This window comes from Liolophura sinensis, chromosome 13, assembly GCF_032854445.1.
Source record: "Liolophura sinensis isolate JHLJ2023 chromosome 13, CUHK_Ljap_v2, whole genome shotgun sequence".
In the NCBI taxonomy this organism is placed as follows: domain Eukaryota; kingdom Metazoa; phylum Mollusca; class Polyplacophora; order Chitonida; family Chitonidae; genus Liolophura; species Liolophura sinensis.
This window is the reverse complement of record NC_088307.1, coordinates 7,484,617-7,505,522: the sequence shown is the minus strand read 5'-3', so window position 1 is coordinate 7,505,522 and position 20,906 is coordinate 7,484,617. Positions and strand designations below refer to the sequence as shown.

Sequence of the window (20,906 nt, the reverse complement as noted above, 5' to 3'; positions counted from 1 at the left end):
CCTCTCAACATGGATACATTCGACAGTGAGTAACTGTCATCATGGAGACATCTGACAGTGAGTTACTATCAACATGGAGACATCCGACAGTGAGTTATTGATATCATGGATACATTCGACAGTGAGTAACTCTAAGCATGGAGGGATCCGGCAGTGAGTAACTGTCAGCATCGAGGGATCCGGCAGTGAGTAAATGTCATTCGGGGATATATAAGTTGTGCACTTGATACAATTAACATTATTAACACTGTAGGCCTGCAGCTGTTATTAATACACTACAGCTTCGATGTCATTATATATTATAGTGATATAAAGGCCAATGCCTTCCCATTCAGCACTTCCTTTATTTACAGGAGGATTGCGCTATTTTAGACCCAAGGACCAGGATTTTATCCGCCACAAGCAACTTGTCCATGAAAACGTCCGCTGGTGATGAAGCTAACATAGTGCTATTTTAATCAAAATATATACAGCAAGACTGCACGGGTTAGTAATGCTTAGATTTTCTTATTACTTTATACCACAAATATAGCTCTGTGAATATTATGTTGATATGTTGTTAATTAATGCTTTGAGGAGATCGCCGTAGTAGCCATTAGGCTGTGAGAAATCCTCATCAAATAAATAAAGAATTAAATGAACAATTAAAAAATATCGCCGACGAAATGTTTTTATCGGCTGTTACTACAAAGTAATGTCGTCAAATTACAAAGAATTAAACTGGACTCAGCATTGAGCTTAATAAAATGTATATCTTTATTTTCTACAAGGCAATGTGTTTCCTGCTCTTGTTTACATTTTTTTTTTCAACATTTTAACATGGCATTTAGACCTCACGTGAACAAGGACCGCGGTTTGCGCATTCTCCATAAAATGATATACTATTTCAAAAAAAAAAGCTCACGAGGTACATTATCATGGCAACAGGAAAAGACGTAGGGTTTCTCATTGTCGTATTACACTACACGGTACGTCGACAAGGTATGAGTCCACGTGTAGTTCTGACCGGATCTAGGTACCAATGTAGTATACATACCGGTACATATTCCTGATTTGTGTTACTTCAAAATATTATCCTGCAGGGATAGATTACAGTTATCGGTGATAGTATTTATCCAAGTATTCACCTCCAAAGACAACACCTCTGTGAAAAGACCGTACATTTTTTCTTCGACGCAATGCTCAGTCTCCTTGGCAACTCCCAATAGTCTGTATCGGTCGCCATCTTTGTACATGAGGGGTCCGCCTATGTCCCCCTCTGCAGGCGTATTCCTGAATATATCTGGTAATAACAACAAATCCATTACGAACAACCATGAATTCTTAGAGTCTAAATTTTCTCGCCAATGCGGCCTCCGTGACTTCAAGTGCAACACATGCTGGCTTCCGGTCGCACGTGAAAATGTATGGCAGCAACCTACGGATGGCCATGGACCTCCCCAGGCCGGTTTCCTCCCACCTTAATACTCATCGCCGTCGTTTAAGCGCAAAACATCAATGAAATGCAATAAAATAAATAAATCACGGGAACCATTCGCTGACAGACCTTCAAAGCGTTACTAACGTCACACCCTACAGGTTTCATGATCAATGAGGACGCAGGTTCAAGTCCAGCTCTCGCTAGGTCAACTATGGCTTTCAGTCAGGAGGTTTAGGAAAATTTAAGAGTCTTAAGAGTTGCCTTTACTACATCATTATTCAAAATTATGGCCCTTCCAATTTGAATATTTAACTGCACTTTTACTGATTGCAAAACAGCCTTAAAATGGTCCTTCTGATGACCCTTGCTGATCGATCAAGTTAAAGGTTGGTATTAAGTGGGTCATCCAATTAATATCTCTCAGCACATACCATAATATTCATATGCTATTTTTAAATTGCTGCTACATGATTATGTGTCATCGGGCCTGGGGTGCACATTTAAGACGCTCCGATTGGTCACAAGATGTCCTTCGCTCTGGCACTTCACTGGTAGAAACGTGTTACATGTTACTGAGCTGAGCTCAAATTTAAGAAGAGCGTATACGTTCGAATCGCTGTTTCGAATGTCAAAATTTCACACAAAATCTCTCTTTCCAAACGAGATTTGCACTCCCCATTTTTCAGGGGTTGGAACGAGGTGGGACAAGAACGAAGATGACGGCCAAACAAAGCAGTTTAGAAATATTGAGATATAAACATTTATTTATTTAATTAATTGGTGTTTTACGCCATACTCAAGAATATTTCACTTATACGGTCAAGGCCAGCATTATGGTGGGTGGAAACCGGGCAGAGCCCGGGGGGAACCCACGACCATCCGCAGGTTGCTGGTAGACCTTCCCACGTACGACTGAAGAGGAAGCCAGCATGAGCTGGACTTGAACTCACAGCGACCGCATTGGTGAGAGACTGCTGGGTCATCACGCTGCGCTAGCGCGCTGACCAACTGAGCCACGGAGGCCCCCAGAGAAATAAAGAGCTCTCCGTGCTCTTTCTGCACTTAAGGATTTGTATCAGTTGACACCAGAACACTTTACCCCCGTTACACTCTACTGCGCATTCGAATACGGCCAAAGATGCGATTGTTCAATCTTGAAGGATTGACCTTTGGTAGAAGCGAGAATGAACTTACTTATGCCCTGCGCAGAAGTCCGTGCCACTCAGTTGTCGCCCTTTAAAGGCCTCGGTGCAGTCCACTTTGCTCACGATGGGCAACTTCGTGTACACAGGGATCGTCAGAGGCATCCTTATCTTCCCGTTCAGCCGTGGCGGCTGAGCGCCTCGACCCGCAATCCAAACATTCTTCTTGCCCAACCATTCAGACCCCCCGCCTGAAGCAAATAACACATAGATAAGCGAATCTTACATACACATGTATGTGAGTTCAAATCCAGGTCTTGTATCAGGTATGTGATACAAGAGCAAGGTCATATATGTATAAAAAGATGAAAAGACATCTTATTTCATTGGGAACATCGCTCTCTCATTCGCCCAGGTAGATCGGCCCATGGCAAGATGAAATCTACATTTGTTTGTTTATCTTTTGATTGTTGTTTTACATCGTACTCCAGAATACTTCACTTATAAGACGGCGGCCAGCATTATGGTGGGAAGAAATCGGGTAGTGCCCGAGGGAAACCCATGACCATCCGCAGGTTCCGTAAGGTCGGAGTGGAAGCCACCATGAACAGGACTTGAACTCACAGCTAGCGCATTGGTGAGAGGGCGCCCGGGTCATTGCGCCGCACTGGCACGCTTGCCACCTCGGCCACGTAGGCCCCGAAATCTACATCTGAGGTCTGTTTATTTATTCTCATCCTAATGTAGCGGATTTTCTTATTATTCGTCCATGTGGGAAACTAGGAGTAATCAAATGTAGCTCTACGCATATGTAGCAGCCATATCAAGAGAAATTCTCAAGGGTCCCTGTAGAAGGGCAAATTACCAGAAACCAAGTATCAGAGATAATGAAATGAATCTTTGCATCCTCTTATGATCTTGACAGGGGAATGTAATTCCAGTGGGATGATAATACCCATCGATTGCTCAAAATCTGCCGGTAGCTTCACGGAGAGGCCGCTATATGTGGGTTATATCATCAGGGTAAGTAGGGTCCATAAGGAATTTCAACTGGAAACTTGAATGATAAATGCATTACAATATGAAATATGAAACATATATGTATCACGTGATATGAAAATGTCGACTTGTGAAGAACCGAGTTCCAGATTAATGAATGCAACGTTTCAGAGGGGTTAATGTGGAAGCCAAGCTGGTAGTGTGACCGAATGATCCCAGGGTACTCTCCCTGGTTCAGCTTTCAAGTTAGCAGGTTTGTAGGCACGAGGGTTAATACCACCCATAGTAAATAAATCTTATTTGAATAGCCTACTTTTACTTGTACGCCTCTGTCAGGCCAAGACTGTGATATAAATTTAATCGCTTTTTCATGCGTGTATGTGTCACGTGACAAATCACAAAACAAAAGATTATTTGTCTGTACCTGGATTCGCTGTCAAGCAGATTGGATTGATCCGTGGTCCCAACATGTCCTGCGTCGCCCTGTGGTCGAACTCCAATAGTGCAAGGTCATATCCCAGGTCATTGTCGAATCGGTGGACTTTGATCGGGTGCAGCCTACTAGCGACATTTTCATCAAAAAGGTCGTGGACACCCAGTTCCACGGTGATCTGTGAACAATAGTATCCGGACTTGTAATCTTGAACTCTAACATACGTAATGCAGACATAACACGATTGATTTTACTAATAAGCAGATGTGTCCTAACACTTCTGTGTCCTACGCCCCTCTGTCACGGAGGCCCCGAAAATGGCCTTAAACAACTGTTCCCTAAGACCCCAGTAACCAGTCCGCAAATTAAGTAGCTTGCAGTCATGTCAGTGGTGATAGCTGTCAAAGGCATCTCTTTGTGGGGAAGAGCTTGGTTAGGTCGTACGGGGTGTTAACGTTTGTCCCACGATCCCAGTAAATTCATCGATGGCGTCATTGCCGACCACTGACAGAAAATATGCCTCAAACAAGAAAAAGAAAATTTATCAACTTTTTTCAAATCATGCAGATGCCGTACGTGTACATAAAGAATGTGAACTTTTGAACAAGACTACCTTTACCTGATTTCCTTGAACACATCTTGCTAAAGTGAGCACCCAGTTCCGGCATATCAGTGTACCTCCGCACATATTCAACCCCTCACCGTCATTGTCGTCATAGACTAGAGCCATCCACGGCCAGGAGCCCTGGGGAGGAGACGCAGGAGTGATTGTAGAGACAGGAGTAAGTAAATGAGACATATGAGCAGCAAGGGGAGAAATAGGAGCAGTTAAGAGGAGAGAGAGCAGCCGTTAGAAGAGAAACAAGAGCAGCCATATAATAAGAAGACATACAGGAGGAGTTAGGGGAGAGATATGAGTAGCCAAGGGAGAGATAGTAGAATTTCAGGGGTTGGGTTGGGTGCTGGAGCTGGTAGGGGAAAGACAGGAGCAGCCAGGAGGTAGGAGCCGGTAGGGGAAAAGCTAGGATCAGCTAGAAAAGATATAGGGGCAGAGGGGACACAGAAGCCGTTAGGGAAAAGATAGGAGTAGCTAGAGGAGACAGAAGTAGCTAGAGGAGACCCAGGAAGGGGAAGAGAATGGAATATTTAGAGGAAGACAGGAACAACGCTAAAGGCGAACCCAAGAGCGGGAAGAGATGGGAACAATTATAGGAAGAGAGAAACAACTAGAGGAGTTACAGAGCTAAAGGAGACCCAAGAGCGGGAAAAGGTGAGAAAATTTAGTGGAAGACAGAAACAACGAGAGGAGACACAGAAGCTAAAGGAGACCCAAGAGCGGGAAAAGATGGGAACAATTAGTGGAAGACAAGAGCAATGAGGAGATATAGCACCTAAAGGAGACGCAGGAACGGGAACAGATAGGAACAGTTAGAGGAAGACGGGAACAACGGGAGGAGATATAGCACCTAAAGGAGACACAGGAGCGGGGAGAGCTAGGGACAGTTAGAGGAATACGGGAATAACGGGAGGAGACACAGAAGATAAAGGAGGGACACAGGAGCGGAAAGAGATAGGAACAATTTGAGGAAGACAGGAACAATGGGGCGTGGAGGATAGATGTAAACAGAGTAAGCAAGGAACCTATTAAAAGAGTCAAGAGTGCAGTTGGCGGAAACAGGCATCAATTTTATTTATCTATTTATTGGGTGAGGGTTTAATGCTGCAATCAATAATATCTTCACTTAAGAGAAGGTTATCAGATATATTTATGAGGAAACCGTTGTACAGCTAGGAAGAAACCACCTGTCTTTGGCGAGTGTCTGGTGAACCCTCAAATTACCCGAAATTGGCGGCGTGGCTCCATGCTTGCACGGATATGAGAAATTGTCTTATTCAAAGGATACAACTTTTACCGTGATATACGAAATGACGAACGAAAAAAGTATGTCAAGAATAACAGGAAAGGCTTAAAAGTAAGCCTCATGATCACTTTAATAGAAGAATTATACGTAATACACCAAATTACTAAATATGATCTTTCGCTGTTTTTCATTTAGATATTCCAAAGTAGGTATACACATTACCGGCTTTGCTTCGGTGTTTGTCCCCGTTTCTGTGGATTCGACCCGCCCGGCTGTACCACATGATGGGTTGTCTGAAACACATATGGTCAACCTCACGCAAACACGTATTGTTAAATACATGGTACAGCACTATAAATATGATCATGTTATTTTAGAAGTGGGGTGTCTCGTGTGGTGTCTCTTGTATGATAGCCTAGTGATGAAGCACTATAAATATGAACATATTAAACATGAGGTGTATGTGTGTGGTGTCTTCTGTAGGATATTTTATCGATGCAGCACAATAAATATGAACATATATCGTTCAAAGTGGGGTATTATGTGGATGTCCTCCTGCCATATGGTTTAGTGGTGCAGATTTATAAATATGAACATGTATTGTTAAAAGTGGGGTGTTATGTGGGTGTCTCCTGTAAGACAGTTTAGTGATGCAGCACTATAAATAAGAACATATATTGTCTGTAAGTGGTGTTTCCTCTAAGAGAGTTTAGTGACGCAATGTAAAAAGGAAGCTGACATCCAACCAAAAAAAGAAATTAAAAAAAAAAATAAGTCAAGCTAACTTTTGTCCAATACAACTCGATGGGTCAGGCCTGGTTAGGTCTTCAAAGTTCTCCAGATTGAAGAAGTACTTGCGACTTGGTTTGCTGGCGTACTGGAGCAAGTCTTTGACCATAATCCTGGCTCCTACTCCGATCACAAACACTTCAAACCCTGTGAAACAAGCAATTATACCTGTAATGAGCTAAAGCCGCATTCACTCGCCACACTTAATTCGATTGGTCAAACGGAAATAAGATAATTTTAAGAATTCCACATATCGTTCCACCGTGAACGCTCCTTATGAAAAAGCGTGTGTCTTCTTTTCGTTCGACTATTCCGGATGATCTAACAAATAGAAAAATATGAACGCGGGTTAACCAAACTCATTTGCTGCGCTGAAACACATGCGCCATAACTGCTGCGCGAGACCATTCTTATGTTAAGAAACCGCCTTATATTCACAAAAGGCAGACAGACATGTTTTTTCTTGAGGTCACGTGACCAAGATGCAATGACGCTTTTATTATGCATATTTACTTACAGCTGTTTGTCCGTTACCTGACGAAGCTATAGAGCGATTTTGATTACTTTGAACAGCGATATCTCTTTGATACAACATCACAAAAAAGTAAAAATGCGCACAAAAAAAGCTTAAACTTAAGCTTGGGATATTCCTTCGATACGCACGTATCTTTATTTTTACCGACGTTTACGATTTCGCTGGAGTAGTAATTTTCATTCACACTCCGAGTTCACATTATACCTTTGGCATAAAAAGTACCGCTGTGATCTTCCCATAATTCAGAGGACACAAACGTGTATATTATATATATATATATATATATATATATATATATATATATATATATATATATATATATATATATATATATATATATATATACTTACTTAGTGTGCTACACAACACCACTCAAAAAATGAATTTATTCATTTTAACACAAAGTCTGTTGTCTGAGGGACGCTAAAATGTATTCTTATGTTATTATAACATAATAATGTGTCATTTTCAACATAATATTCTGTTAATCTAATAAAATCTTTATGTTGAATTAATAGAATATGTGTGCTATATTTAACAGAATAATCTGTTGAAATGGCAGAATGCATTTTAGCATCACTGAAACAATCAACTTTTTGTTAAAATTATTTATTCTTCGAGCGAAGAATAAACCAAATCTTACACACACGTTCAAATAATAAATAATGCTAGTATAGATTCTCTGAACTTGTTTGATACCGCAACTTGCCAGAATTCTTATCCTTCAGCATGCGCAGAAAGAACTTGGTGTCCGATGTGGTTTTACTGTTTGACTGACCATCGGCGAAAATGAAGAGCGCTTTCTGAGCCTTGGGCCTTGCGATTTGCGCGCTCTCCGTGTAGACCTTCTCTATGGCGTCTCGAAGTGCCGTTTCTCCACCATATGGCTAAGATGGGGGTAGCAAAACAAGACATATTTACTTATTTATTTATTTAACTGTAAGTTTACGTCGTACTGCAGAATATTTCACTTATACGACGGCGGCTAGCATTATGGTGAGAGGAAACCGGGCAGACCCCGGAAGAAGTCAAACGGCCATCCGCAGGTTGGTGTCAGACCTTGCCACGTGCGACCTTAGACGAAACCAGCTGACTCACAGGGATAGCATTGGTGAGAGGCTCCTGGATCACTATTCTGCGCTAGCACGCTAACAAGAAGGCCACAGAGGCCCAGAGCACAAAAAAACAAAACAAAACAACAACAACAAAAATGGATTCTACAGTTACGCAAACATCGGGGTTTATGGCAACAAGCTAGATAAATGCTGAACTACATGTCCGCTGACTGTAATCCCATGGAAATACATGTGTTTAATAGGTGTTGCCATGGTAGTTAAAACTGAAGTCTAGAACAGCTTTGTATCAGTATACTCAGAACCCAGTGCCTTGCTCGACAAATTTATCGCAGAATCAGATGATTTGAACCGATCATATGATCATCGCTATAGGAGATAAATGACAAGTCAGTTCATGATATCCATCGTTACAGGGCGGATACATACAGATCATCTTCACAAATGGCTATAGTCTATTTCATTTAGTCTGTCGCCTATTTTCAGCTGTCTGTAAAATCAGTCATACTCGCTATCAAATTGCCTTTCGTCAGTGACACGTAACACCACAAGCTCTATACACTGATACGTTGTATCTCTACATTATTGCAAGGAAAATGCGATTAGAATACTTTTCCTAATTCATAATGTTAAAGCCTGGTTACAGCCGCAAGAGCTCACTGCCGAGGGTGACGTTATACTTTGTTATAAGTTATAAGTGACGTTATACGTTATAAGTGACGTACAACTGTATTTATTTATTTATTTGATTGGTGTTTTACGCCGTACTCAAGAATATTTCAACGATACGACGGCGGCCAACATTATGATGGGAGGAAACCGGGTAGAGCCCAGGGGAAACCAACGACCATCCGCAGGTTGCATCCAATTCTAAAACCATAATGCCAGGAGATCGTATATTACAAGTGATAAAATAATATTCATTTATAAGGGTTATATTATACCAAAAGGTGCGAACAATGACAAATATAGAAGTTTGGAAACAGGGTTTAGATTACAGTCGACAGCAGTTTAGGTAAGTGGTGTTGGCCATCGCCAAATATATTGAACTCCGCCCAATATCCAGCATGCCATTCAGGTTTTTAATTATGACGTCACCCGAGGCAATGAGTTCCTGTCGTCGAAACTCAGCTTATAGAGCTTAACATTATAAATAAAAAAAAATGTTCTAATTTCATTTTCTGTTTAAGAATATGGACTTACAACATATCCTTGTGTACAGCTTGTGTTGTTACCTGTCACTGACTAAAGGTAATTTTGGTAGCGAGTATGACTGATTTTACAGACAGCTGAATAAAGGCGACTGGCTAAAACAAATAGGCTACAGCAATTTATGTTTGATCGGAATATGTGTAAAATGTTATTATTTATTTATTTACTTATTTATTTATTCATTCATTTATGTGGCTGCACTCAGGAATATTTCACTTATACGACGGCTGCCAGTATTATGGTGGGGGGAAACCGGACAGTCCGTGGGAAACCAACGATCATCCGCAGGCTACTGACAGACCTTTTCACGTACGGTTGGAGAGGAAGACAGCATGAGCTGAACTTGAACTCACAGCGACCGCATTGGTGAAACTCTGTGGGGTCATTGTGCCGCGCTGGCACTCTAACAACCTCGGTCAAGGAGGCCCGTAATATTGTTGCTACACCAAATACTTGCGAGGACGTCTTATGCAGCAACATGTAAAGTTTAATAGTGCAAGATAGCCGTGTGGACCAAAACTCTGCAAAGGCACTGGGTCACGCAGGGACTGGTGACTAAAACATATTGGTAAACGTTTTCATTCCAAGTACTCTGTCTATTGGGTGGTCTGGTAATGTGACTGCATTCTTCAAGAAAAAATTAAGCATTCTTGAAGCATTGCTGGTTTCAGATGTCAGGCCAAGTTCATAACACAACAAAAAAATATGGCCATAATTTGCCAAAAGTGGATAAATCTGTCCAAAACTCGAACAAGATGAGTAAACAACCAGTTTCAATTCAATTCGAAAAACTGGTTGAAAAAAAGAGTTTCGGTAAACTGTTTGGGGTTGGATTTACAGGGTGCCAGCTTTTGGTCCACCCTGTGCACCGGTTTTGACCATCAAGGGCAGACCCGCGCAGCTAGGGCATGTTTCAGAAAGTTTCAGTTTTGCTGTCTGCATATTATGACAGGTTCGGGTGTTACATACCAAGGAGGCATCAGCATATGTGTAACACGGCTGGAGGTTTTACACACTACCCAACAAAACGGACAATAGGAACAGAATTTATAATTGGGAAGACAAACTTTTCACCACCTACCTTGATGGAATCTAACATTTGTCTGACCTTGACCTCTGAATTTATGGTCTTGTTGTCTAGATTAAACAACATTTCCGGTTTGTTTCCAAACGTTAACACGGCGATTCTCGTCCCATTACCTGTGAAGAGGGAGAGGGCAAAATATACAAGTACTGTTCAAAACAAGTAAGGGCATTCCAGTTTGTGTTGATATTTTTTGAAAACACAACAGTATAAATGTGATTGAATAAGGAATTACAAATGGGCATTACACTACATCATCGTCAACGATCGTCCTTTCCCCCGGGTTCTGCCCAGGTCAGATTCTGGTATAAGATACTGGCATGTCACATACTAGATCTGTAGTAGACATCATCAATATCACACTCTGACATTTACCAGTGGTGCTTGCTTGTGGCATGTGGCTATACAGTATGACAATTACTGGCACTGTAACATTTACCAGAGGTATTTGTCTACGACTTGTCTATAATCTGCACTGTGCTTGAGGCATATGTCTACAATGTGATAATTATTGACACAGTGACATGTGTAAGTAGTGTTTGAGGCACTTGTCTACGATATGACAATAACTGGCACCGTGACATTTACTAGTAGTGCTTGCAATTTTGTGACAATCACTGGCTCTGTAACATGTACCAGTAGTTCTTGTGGCATTTGCCTACAGTGTGACCGTTACTGGTTCAGTAACATTTACCAGTAGCACCTGTTACATTGTGACAATTAGCTCCACTGTTTATGACAATTACCAGTCGTATTTGTAGAACCATGGCATTTAATTGCAGTTTACGAGACGTGTGAAAATGTCTGCCACTATGTAGTGCATTTTATACTATCGGCACTTTGTGATAATGTTTGACGTCTTCAGACGATTGTTAGTGACAAACCAACAATCAATGTCAATGGACATCTACAGCAGGACTATTGACACTTACCCTCAGGATTGGCGTTATCTACCCCTAGCTCAGCGATCACCATCATCATGAAATCCTTCACACGGTTCAGGTTCGAAGGTTTTATACTTGATGACCTGTCAATCATGAACACAATATCCGCCCCACTGGCCCCGCCAGTGTGCAATCGACCTGCAAGTGGAATGTGCGAACTGAACGAATGGGAAGTGGACGAGTGAATAAATGTGTGATGAATTTATATTTGAAATCATATACACGTTCATACTTTTAATGAACACATTTATATGTATGAAGGGCACAGTAGTGGATTCTTGAACGAACCCACATGCTAACAGATGCCTGGAATAATTAATAAATGAAACGAAAAAAATACGAAGGTTGTGTGGTGGATTCTTGAATGAATAGCTAGACGAACGATCTCGTGGTGGATTTTTGAATGAACAGCTAGACGAACGATCGCGTGGTGGATTCATGAATGAATAAATGCACTGTTTACGGAGCTGTGTGATGCTTTCATGAATGAGCAACTTTAGGAACGGTTGCGAGGTGAGTTATGCATGACAAATATGCAAACGGTTGCGTGGTTGGTTTGTAAATGAATGTATATACTAATGGGTGAATGGGTGGATGAAGTATTAAATGAGTAAATATGAGAACAGATGCGTGAGGGAATATTTTTACCTATCTTAACCTACAGTGAATTTATTTATTTATTCATCTGATTGGTGTCTTACGCCATACTCAAGAATATTTCACTAATACGACGGCGGCCAACATTATGGTAGGCGGAAACCAAGCAGAGCCCCGGGTAACCCACGACCATCCGCAGGTGGTTGGCAGACCGTTCCACGTACGGTCGGAGCGGACTTGAACTCACCCATAGTGAATAAATTGCAAGACTGAGGTGACGCGTTGGTCTTTGTTTGGACAGTAATAAACAGACAGAAGCTCAGCTCTTTTTTTATCGCGAATACTGCATACATGATATGAATATATCCGACGCATTGATGGGCTCTCCTGATCGATATGTAGTCTCGGAAACCAGCCATGTACGATCAAAATGTGATATATATGTGCAAAAATAAAAAAAATAAAACACCCGTGTCTGAGAAACTTTACCTGTAGACGAACCAGCGCTGATGTCCGAAATTTTGTCTTTGAGTGTCTCGGCAATTTCTGTGACGGACCTGGAAGCTGTAGAGAATATGTCATGAATCAGTATGATTATGCGGAGATTTTCATTCACATAATTTATCAATAAAAACAAAAATAAAAAAAAACATAACAACAGTTATATGGTGACAAAGAGCAAATAAGACTGCTGTCCCAAATATCAGGCGAGACAGGGCTGTAGGAGACGGCGCATTATCGATCCGTACCTGCCCTGCCTGCTGGCTAGACACAAGTCCTCCAACCTCATACGCATGCACAAAAAACAAATCGAGTTTTAGTGAAGTCGCGCTCAAGAATTTTTCAGTGGGGAGGCGGCATATTTTTTAGTCCCGTGAGGTAGCGCTAATGTGAAGCTGGACCTTGAGACCTTGGTTGCGTCAAAAGTGGATTGTAGCACGTTCACAATGATACAATGTATCAGTTTCTATTACGGCGTCGCGCTGTCTTTTATGTCATCATGGTGCGCTGGGAAAGGAACATCTGACGTCAACAAAATGACGTCAAGGTCCTGCTTCTGGGCCAATCAGTCCTGTTTCCTTGCTTTAACCTCTCAGTGCTGAGCTCCAAGCGAGGCAGCAAAAAGTACCATTTTTAAAATCTTTGATATGACCCGACCCTAAATTATACGACGACGTGTATATGTGTCATATATTTATGGGCCCGGAGCATATCATCGCCCTGCTTCATGTAACTGACAACACTGATGCCTTCGAGCCGCGGACAAAAGAGCCAGAGCTGGATTTGAACCGCTAAGAGAGATAACAATGTGCTAGACTGAGTGACTCACTAACTGACTACATAAGGATAAGGTTTTGTTGTTTAGCAGTCCCTTTTACGTCGTTCGGGCAACGCATCCTATAATGGATTACTTCTGGGATTTATTAGTCATTTTGTTTATTTATTTATTTAATTGGTGCTTTACGCTATACTCAAGAATATTTCACTTAGACGATGGTGGCCAGCATCATGGCGAAATGAAACCGGGCAGAGACCGGGGAAACCCACGATCATCCACAGGTTGCTGACAGACTTTCCCACGTTCTGTCGGTCTACTTTCGTGATGTAATCATTCTAACACCTAATTAGATCCCGAGAAGTAATCATTCTATAGGCTTGCTTTCGCAATTAATTATTCTATAGGCCTACTTACGAGATTTAATCATTCTATATATAGGCTTATTTCCGTGAATTTATCTTTCTATAAACCTCCTTTCTTGAGTCAATCATTATGCTGGCCTTCTTTCGTGAAGTAAAATTCTCTAGTCCTACATTCATGAAGATAATTTTATAGGGTTGATTCCGTGATTTAATTATTCTTAATGCTAACTTCCCAGAATTCTCCCAAAGCGGGGATTTCCCAATTTTTATACAAATACATGCTGGAAAAGATGTTGGGAAATTTGCAATGATGGGAAACGTCTGATGGGATTAACGTCTTCCATTTGTGCGTTCTGTACAAACCTTCCTGAACACAAACAGGCCGGATGCCGGTCCACCGCAGACTTTCGGAGCAGTTTCGTGTTTCCGGTCCCTCCAGTACATAGCCCTTGTCACAGAAATAGCGGATCATCTGTCCTTTCTCAAAATTTGCCCCAGCCACAGTCCCGTGAAGCGGAGCGCGTGGCGTACGGCAGCTGTTGGCTACACAGCAACAAAGATGTAGGATTGCAATGGCTATACCACAGTATGTAGAGGGACATCATTTGCAAACTGATTTAATTCATTTACCTTGAAAATACCTGGCGAGTTTTCGTCAGGGTTGAAATCTGCTGATCATCCCTCTTTACCTGAATCTGTCCGACAATTTGTATATTTTTTTTTTTTGTCTCGTTGTTGGTTTGTGTTGAACGTTGTTTTATAGACCTGGAACGTCCATTACAGTAGACGGCTGGTATACGAATGTAACACCCATAGACTGAATGACCACCAGTTAGTAGAGAGCTTTTTCTCGCCTAAAGTAATTCGGACCTAAGCTGAATTGTGTGATGCTCGTTTCTACCGTTACGATAGCCACTTGTTTGCAAACTGGTAACGTGGCAATCACCTAAACGATGATCAATCTGGTCTGGACCCCAAAACTTATCCCAAATTACATGTTTAGAATACTATATAAGAAGTACAGCACATAGAGTAAATACAGAGCAACGACGAGTGTGATAGTTGGCAAATGGTCTAACATGACCGGTGAAATACTGCCTCTTGTCAGTTTACAGTTTTATTCTAACGCTTAATGTAATGCTAAATAGTATCAAATTGCACGGCTCCTAGCACCATGGCTTAAGAATTACGTAAAAAAAAAAGCAGTGATGTTAATTGCAATTTATTAGACGTCACTTGTCTAGATTACTCAAACCGCTGTGTTGTTATCACATTTAATATACAATCACGTCAAAACAATGCAAAGGGGCCAAGCCTCGGGAATGCTTAGTCCACCAGCAGAATCCTGGTTTAGGCAGAAATACAATACTATAAAAGGGGTACAACTAAAAATAAAGGTCACAAAATATTACTTTTCGAGAACAAACTTTCCAGTACTTAAGAAATCACCCAACGTTAAATATATAACGCCTTTATAAGATCAGTAAAACTCACCCAATCAGGCAAAATTAGTAACTTAGTCCCGGAGGAAATTTGAGGTCAAATACGGTAGTAGATGTCAGTTAACTTACGTCTGGCTTCTACACACTTTGGTGCAACTCTGCTCCATTTTCCCCTACGACACAGCCTGATTCCGGGACCATAACGATGAAAACCTGGATAACACTCATACCGGGCGACTCTGTTTGTTAAGATGACTCGTCCGTTCTCGGGATTTGGCAGAGGCGAGCAGTCTTCAACACCTGGTGGGGTCAAAGGTCAATCCAAGATTTTGATTGCAACGTTAGCCTGCTTTGATGGAAAAACGTTTGGACGAAACTAATAAATTTGAGGCCTGTGGCATGCACAGTGGGGAGATTGTACATGGCGATTTATGCCCATGCTATAACTTAAACACATATTGAAGTCAGTCCAGCATTCAGGGAATGAACTGAAGTGGTTTGGTCAGGGTACTATAAGGTGACTGGATCGGAAAACTGGGGAGGAAATAAGGTGTCAGTTGATGAGTCTGGAACGATATACTGCCGGGGAACAATCTGAAGTCGTTTGGTCAGGGGAGTTTAAGTTGACTGGATCGGAGGAATGGGGAGGAAATAAGGTGTCAGTTGGTGAGTCCAAAAGGATATACGACCGGGAATGAACTGAAGTGGTTTGGTCAGAGGACTATAAGGTAATTGTGTCGAATGACTGGAGATAGAGAGAATAAGGTGTCAGTTGATGACAACGGGGGGATATTCGACCCGGTTTAGTCAGGGGATTATAGAGAGAATGGATCGGCTGACTGGTGAGGAAATAAGGTATCAGTTGGTGAGTCCAGAAGGATATACGATAGGGAACAAACTGAAGTGGTTTAGTTAGGGGACTATAATATGACTGGATCGGGTGACTGGATCGGATGGCTGGAGAGGAAATAAGGTGTCAGTTGGTGAGTCCAGAAGGATACACCACTGGGGAACAAATTGAAGTGGTTTGGTCAGAGGATTGTAATATGACTGGATCGGATGACAGGAGAGGGAAACCGGTGTCAGTTGGTGCGTCTGGAAGGATATACGACTGGGGAATGTACTGAAGGGATATGGTCAAGGGACTATAAAATGACTGGAGAGGAAATAAGGTGTGAGTTGTGAGACGGGAAGGGGTATGACAGATTTAGCAAGAAAGTACGAAAAGTAAAATGAGAGTTACATGTGGAAGAAACTCACGTCTGCAGTTTATACCGTTTCCCGCGTAACCGAGTTTGCACTTGCACAGGTGCTTGCCAGGCAGGTTGATGCACGCGGCGTTGATGTTACACTGATGACGTGTCACGTTCCCCTGACATTCGTCTATATCTGGATAGAATCGACAAAGCGAAGAGTGCATATCATATATTAAAAAAAAAATGAACGGATTACAGTATGAGCCTTTGCTCATTCGAGGTTAGGTCTAAAGGAAAATGTACAATTTTGTGAAGCTGTGACGTATACTGAAATCCATGACGCGTAGATTTGCAATGCTTTAAATTATAGGCGAGAATTAAGAATTCATTACGAAAATAAGGTGATTGGAAGCAGGAACCCCAATGTTCCAGATATCATTTAGAATAAAACTGGTATTCTCCTCATGGCTGACTAACATCATGAGTTTTGCCTATGACTATATCAGTAGTCAGCCGTCACAATATGAATATAACTTCGGTTAATACTATTTGTCAGAAGGTACGGGTTCAACACCGCATTTGGACAGGTAATTTATTGATTCTCACGCCCTCTCTACTGTCAGCGTTGGTGACAGTACGTAGTCAATAACGCCCTTGTAGTCGTTCGCGCAAAGATGAAAATCAGATGAAAGAACATGAAAAATTATTTGCATATATGATGTTTAACATTTTTTTTTCATTTTTTTTTTCTTTCATGAGAAAAGGGTATTTGAGAATATAATTTTATGGTGGGTATTTGGGACCAACTCTTGGTATAGATTGTCTTTGCAAAATAATGTTCTAAATAAGAATGCATGTCTAATACACTTATTTGAATGAAAATTTGTTGTTTATATCCAAACACATGCATTTAATCTGAATTATGATAATATTTATGAGTATATTAAAAATATAAATATTATCAGAATCCAGGCTGAACATATTTGTTAACTGAAAAGATCAAATTCTGGTGCAAATATATTTATTAAACATGTGTTACAGCCTCATTTATAACATTATTACACAAAGAGAATATATAGCAAGAGGTATAGTCCCAAATATCCACCATCCAAAAATTGTTTGAAGTGTCTTTCCGCTATAAAGAAAAATGGAAAAGAATACTGAAGATCACATTTACAACTACCTGTTTGCACTCTTTCATCTGAGCATCCATGTCATTTTTATGTTTCTTCACCTTTAAGGTTCACCAATATGGTGCATACCTGTACATCATATGTCGGAACATTAGTCAGCAAGTTGTCAAAGGTCGGTGGTTTTCCCCGGTTTCTTCATCCCATAATACTACTGCCATCGAATAAGATCAGTATAACGTTAAACAACAATCAAATAAATAAATAAATAGATAATTAGAGAACGTGTGCTGACCTACCTTGACAATAGGACCGCCCGTTGGTGAAGTTGCCGGTGGTGACGTCACACACGTGGTAGCCAATCCCCTCTAGTTTGTAGCCTGAAGAGCAGACCACTTGTATGGCCACGCCAACCTTGTCGTCCGATACGTCCAGGTAATGTCCGTTCTCGAGGCGTTCCACGGGACAGCCTGGCGGTGTAAAGAAAGAAGGGAGACAATCCATCAGTGATAGGTAAGTTCATTCCAAGATTGGTTCAAGAAGTGGACAACGCGCAAATATTGATTCATCAGCTGACTGAGTGAATGCCCATTGTCGAGCAGCAGCCATCCGGGAAAGCCTAAGTGGAGGCAGCATATTTTGTATTCCCGACAGGTAGCGCTAGTGTATAGCAGGACCTTGAGCCATTGGGTACATTCCATTGGTCGAACCGAGCACCACTGGTGGCAGATTCAGTGGTCACCGGAGCACACAGTGTGACGTCACAGTGTTCCGGAAGCCGCGTCTATTCGCATGAGTTAAGACGCCACAATACACGCCACCCTACCATTGGTCACTTATTTATAGTAACACGGAGAAACCTATCTGTAAACAAAGTTCGGTGTATGAAGGGTTGTTGCAATGCAATGTTGCTTAGTGAAACTGCAGAAAATGACGGAAAGGAATAGGCCTATGCCAAATTTAATGACTGAAGTTTGCCTTAGTCTAAGATCGCCTCATGATCCCGGGGCCTGACACTTGTGAGTGACATGCGTGACCTTATACATATGTGAGCTTTATACGTCACCAGTGTATTGCATGCGTTCATTTCGACAGAAGACAGTGACTGGGGTAGAATATCAGTTCTCGCTGAATATTTAACCAATCATGTTGTCTTCTCACTGGCAAACTAAGCTAAGCTGCTGCTTCTGTACTAAATTTTCACTGTCTTAAAGAGTATTATGGATATTAAATTTACATATGACGTGTGTATACCAGTGTTTGTATACAGTACCTTGACAGTAGGACCGTCCATTCGAGAAGTTACCGGTAGTGACGTTACACATGTGAAAACCGTTCCCCACTCGCTTGTAACCCAGAGAGCAGACCACCTGTACGGCTATGCCCCCCTTGGTGCCCGATATGTCCAGGTAATGCCCGTTCTCTATCGGCTCAAGGGGACAGACTGAAGGAAGAAGAGGGCAACAGAAACTCGTTCAGTCTTCCATGTTAGTTTTCTACACTGAAAAAAGTAATCTGTTACAAGTGAGCGATAGTAGAGAAGATTATAGTACTGCTATCAGATGTGACAGACATGCTATGTTATTCTAACAGAGTACTTTTGTTGCTGTATTACGGGGGTACCGAGTTGTCCATAAAATAATATTACGTTACAGTAATATAATCTATTCCATCATCACTCATGCAACATAATATTGTGCTATATTTAATTTCATATCAGTTTTATTAATGTATATATGATCTAGATATTAGTTTTTCCATACCATATTCCTGGGCGCCGTCGTACGAATGAAATGCTCTTGTGTACGGCGTGAAGCACCAATGAATTTTATTTATTTTGTTTGATTGGTGGTTGACGCCGTAGTCAAGAATATTTCACTTATCCGACGGTGGCCAGCATATGGTGAGAGGAAACCGGGCAGAACCCGGAGAAAATCCATTACCATCCGCAGGTTGCTGTCAGACCTTCCCACGTACAATCGGGCTTAATGTCAACGTGAGCTAAACTCACAGCGACAGCATTGATGGGAGACGCCGTGTTGGCGCGCTAACCGCCTCGGCCACGAAGGCCCCCAACAAGTAAAACGATATATAAATGTTGTGACTATCAAGTACCATAAATTTATTTATTCTCCTATTTGATAATTGGTGTTCAAAGGAGAGCAGAAAAAAATCCCACTTGCACAGATATACAAACCATATTGGTGGAAGACAATAACGTATGGGGGAAAGTTTGTCAGCAACTGGCCAAAGGTCAGTGGTTCACCTCGGACACTCCAGTTTCTCTCTCCAGTCAAACTGACCTCCATCGAATAAGAGAAAAATTCTTGATTAATAAACATCAATCAAATTTATAAATAAAATAAAATCTGGCAAAATGATGCGGCCAGAGTCTTGTGATTTGACTGACCTAGACATTAGGTCATGACGATTATATTATATATCCTCTAACTAAATACCAGGCTTATCTCCTCAAATTACATTGCAAGCCGGATCCTGTAACCTAATACAAGAGACTCACTGCAAGGTGAAGGATTTCAGAGACGCACGTGTACACTTTATGTGTATGTTCTGGTACTCGTAAAGTTCTGTCCTATGAACAGAGTGCTCCTAAATATGACGTCATGCACGCAAGCGAATCTGTAGCACCACCAAGTCATTAGGTCACAGGGTCGAATTCCACAGTCGCTCGTTTCCTTGAGTAAGTTTGGCGTTTTGTTAGGTGACTCGCGAAGGGCTGCATGTGGTTTGTTTCGTGCCCTTCCAATTTCCTTCAATAGACCAAAACTCAGCACCGCCGTATAAGGAAAATTTCCTGAATACGTCGTGAAAAGCTGGGACTAATATGACAGATCTGATACCCCTACGTCCACTACCAAAGAAAAATAGAAATCAAGAAGTATTCACAACTGTAGCTCAATCCCCTCTTCCCCAACCCCTTAGTTCTGACTAACTACGATACTTGGAGACGATGAAACCATGATACAACCTCCACTCCACGTTGTAACAATAGGCCTGTATACAGCTATACATCCTCGTGCATACCCTGTATCATATGACACTCTGTATTCCTTCGCTTTACAGTGCTGTAAAAATCGAAAAAAACGAAATCAAAGCACTACTTACTGGTTTGATTGAAGGCTGATATGACATCGACGCTATACGGGTCGGGCTCTACCCCAAGGGACGGGCGCAGAATACTGATACCCACGAACAACAACAATTCGCGCATTGTGCTTGAAGACCTTGTCACAAGGTCTATTTGCATCGAAGTTTTCTCTGTATTTGTGTACGTCTCCGGGTTGCTCATGTATATATATATATATACAGATATCCGCCAAAGCCTTATCAAGCCTGTTCAGAGGCGGATACATCACACCATCGGGATGCCTCCTCATTACACGCAG

At 41.6% G+C, this 20,906-nt stretch overlaps 1 protein-coding gene across 1 annotated transcript; it reads right to left on the bottom strand.

Annotated features, from left to right (window-relative positions):
• Positions 1–1,108: 1,108 nt before the first annotated feature.
• LOC135480527 (complement factor B-like) lies at positions 1,109–20,807 on the bottom strand. Its single transcript, XM_064760380.1, has 16 exons — positions 20,626–20,807; positions 18,773–18,943; positions 17,799–17,969; positions 16,434–16,562; positions 15,303–15,473; positions 14,095–14,274; positions 12,580–12,654; positions 11,482–11,631; positions 10,547–10,665; positions 7,890–8,067; positions 6,642–6,792; positions 6,079–6,149; positions 4,614–4,739; positions 3,986–4,172; positions 2,615–2,813; positions 1,109–1,282 (listed from the first exon to the last, which is right to left on the bottom strand). The coding sequence occupies exons 1-13, from the start codon at positions 20,765–20,767 to the stop codon at positions 4,708–4,710; spliced, it is 1,740 nt and encodes a 579-aa protein (XP_064616450.1). The 5' UTR covers positions 20,768–20,807; the 3' UTR covers positions 1,109–1,282; positions 2,615–2,813; positions 3,986–4,172; positions 4,614–4,707.
• Positions 20,808–20,906: the final 99 nt, after the last annotated feature.

Excerpts from the sequence above, each read along its gene's own strand:
- LOC135480527 (XM_064760380.1), bottom strand. The coding sequence starts at position 20,767 with ATGCAAATAGACCTTGTGACAAGGTCTTCAAGCACAATGCGCGAATTG. Across the intron at positions 14,275-15,302 it reads AAAGTGTGTAGAAGCCAGAC|CCAACAGCTGCCGTACGCCA; the intron begins GTAAGTTAACTG and ends GTTGCTGTGTAG. Across the intron at positions 8,068-10,546 it reads AAATGTTAGATTCCATCAAG|CCATATGGTGGAGAAACGGC; the intron begins GTAGGTGGTGAA and ends CCCCCATCTTAG.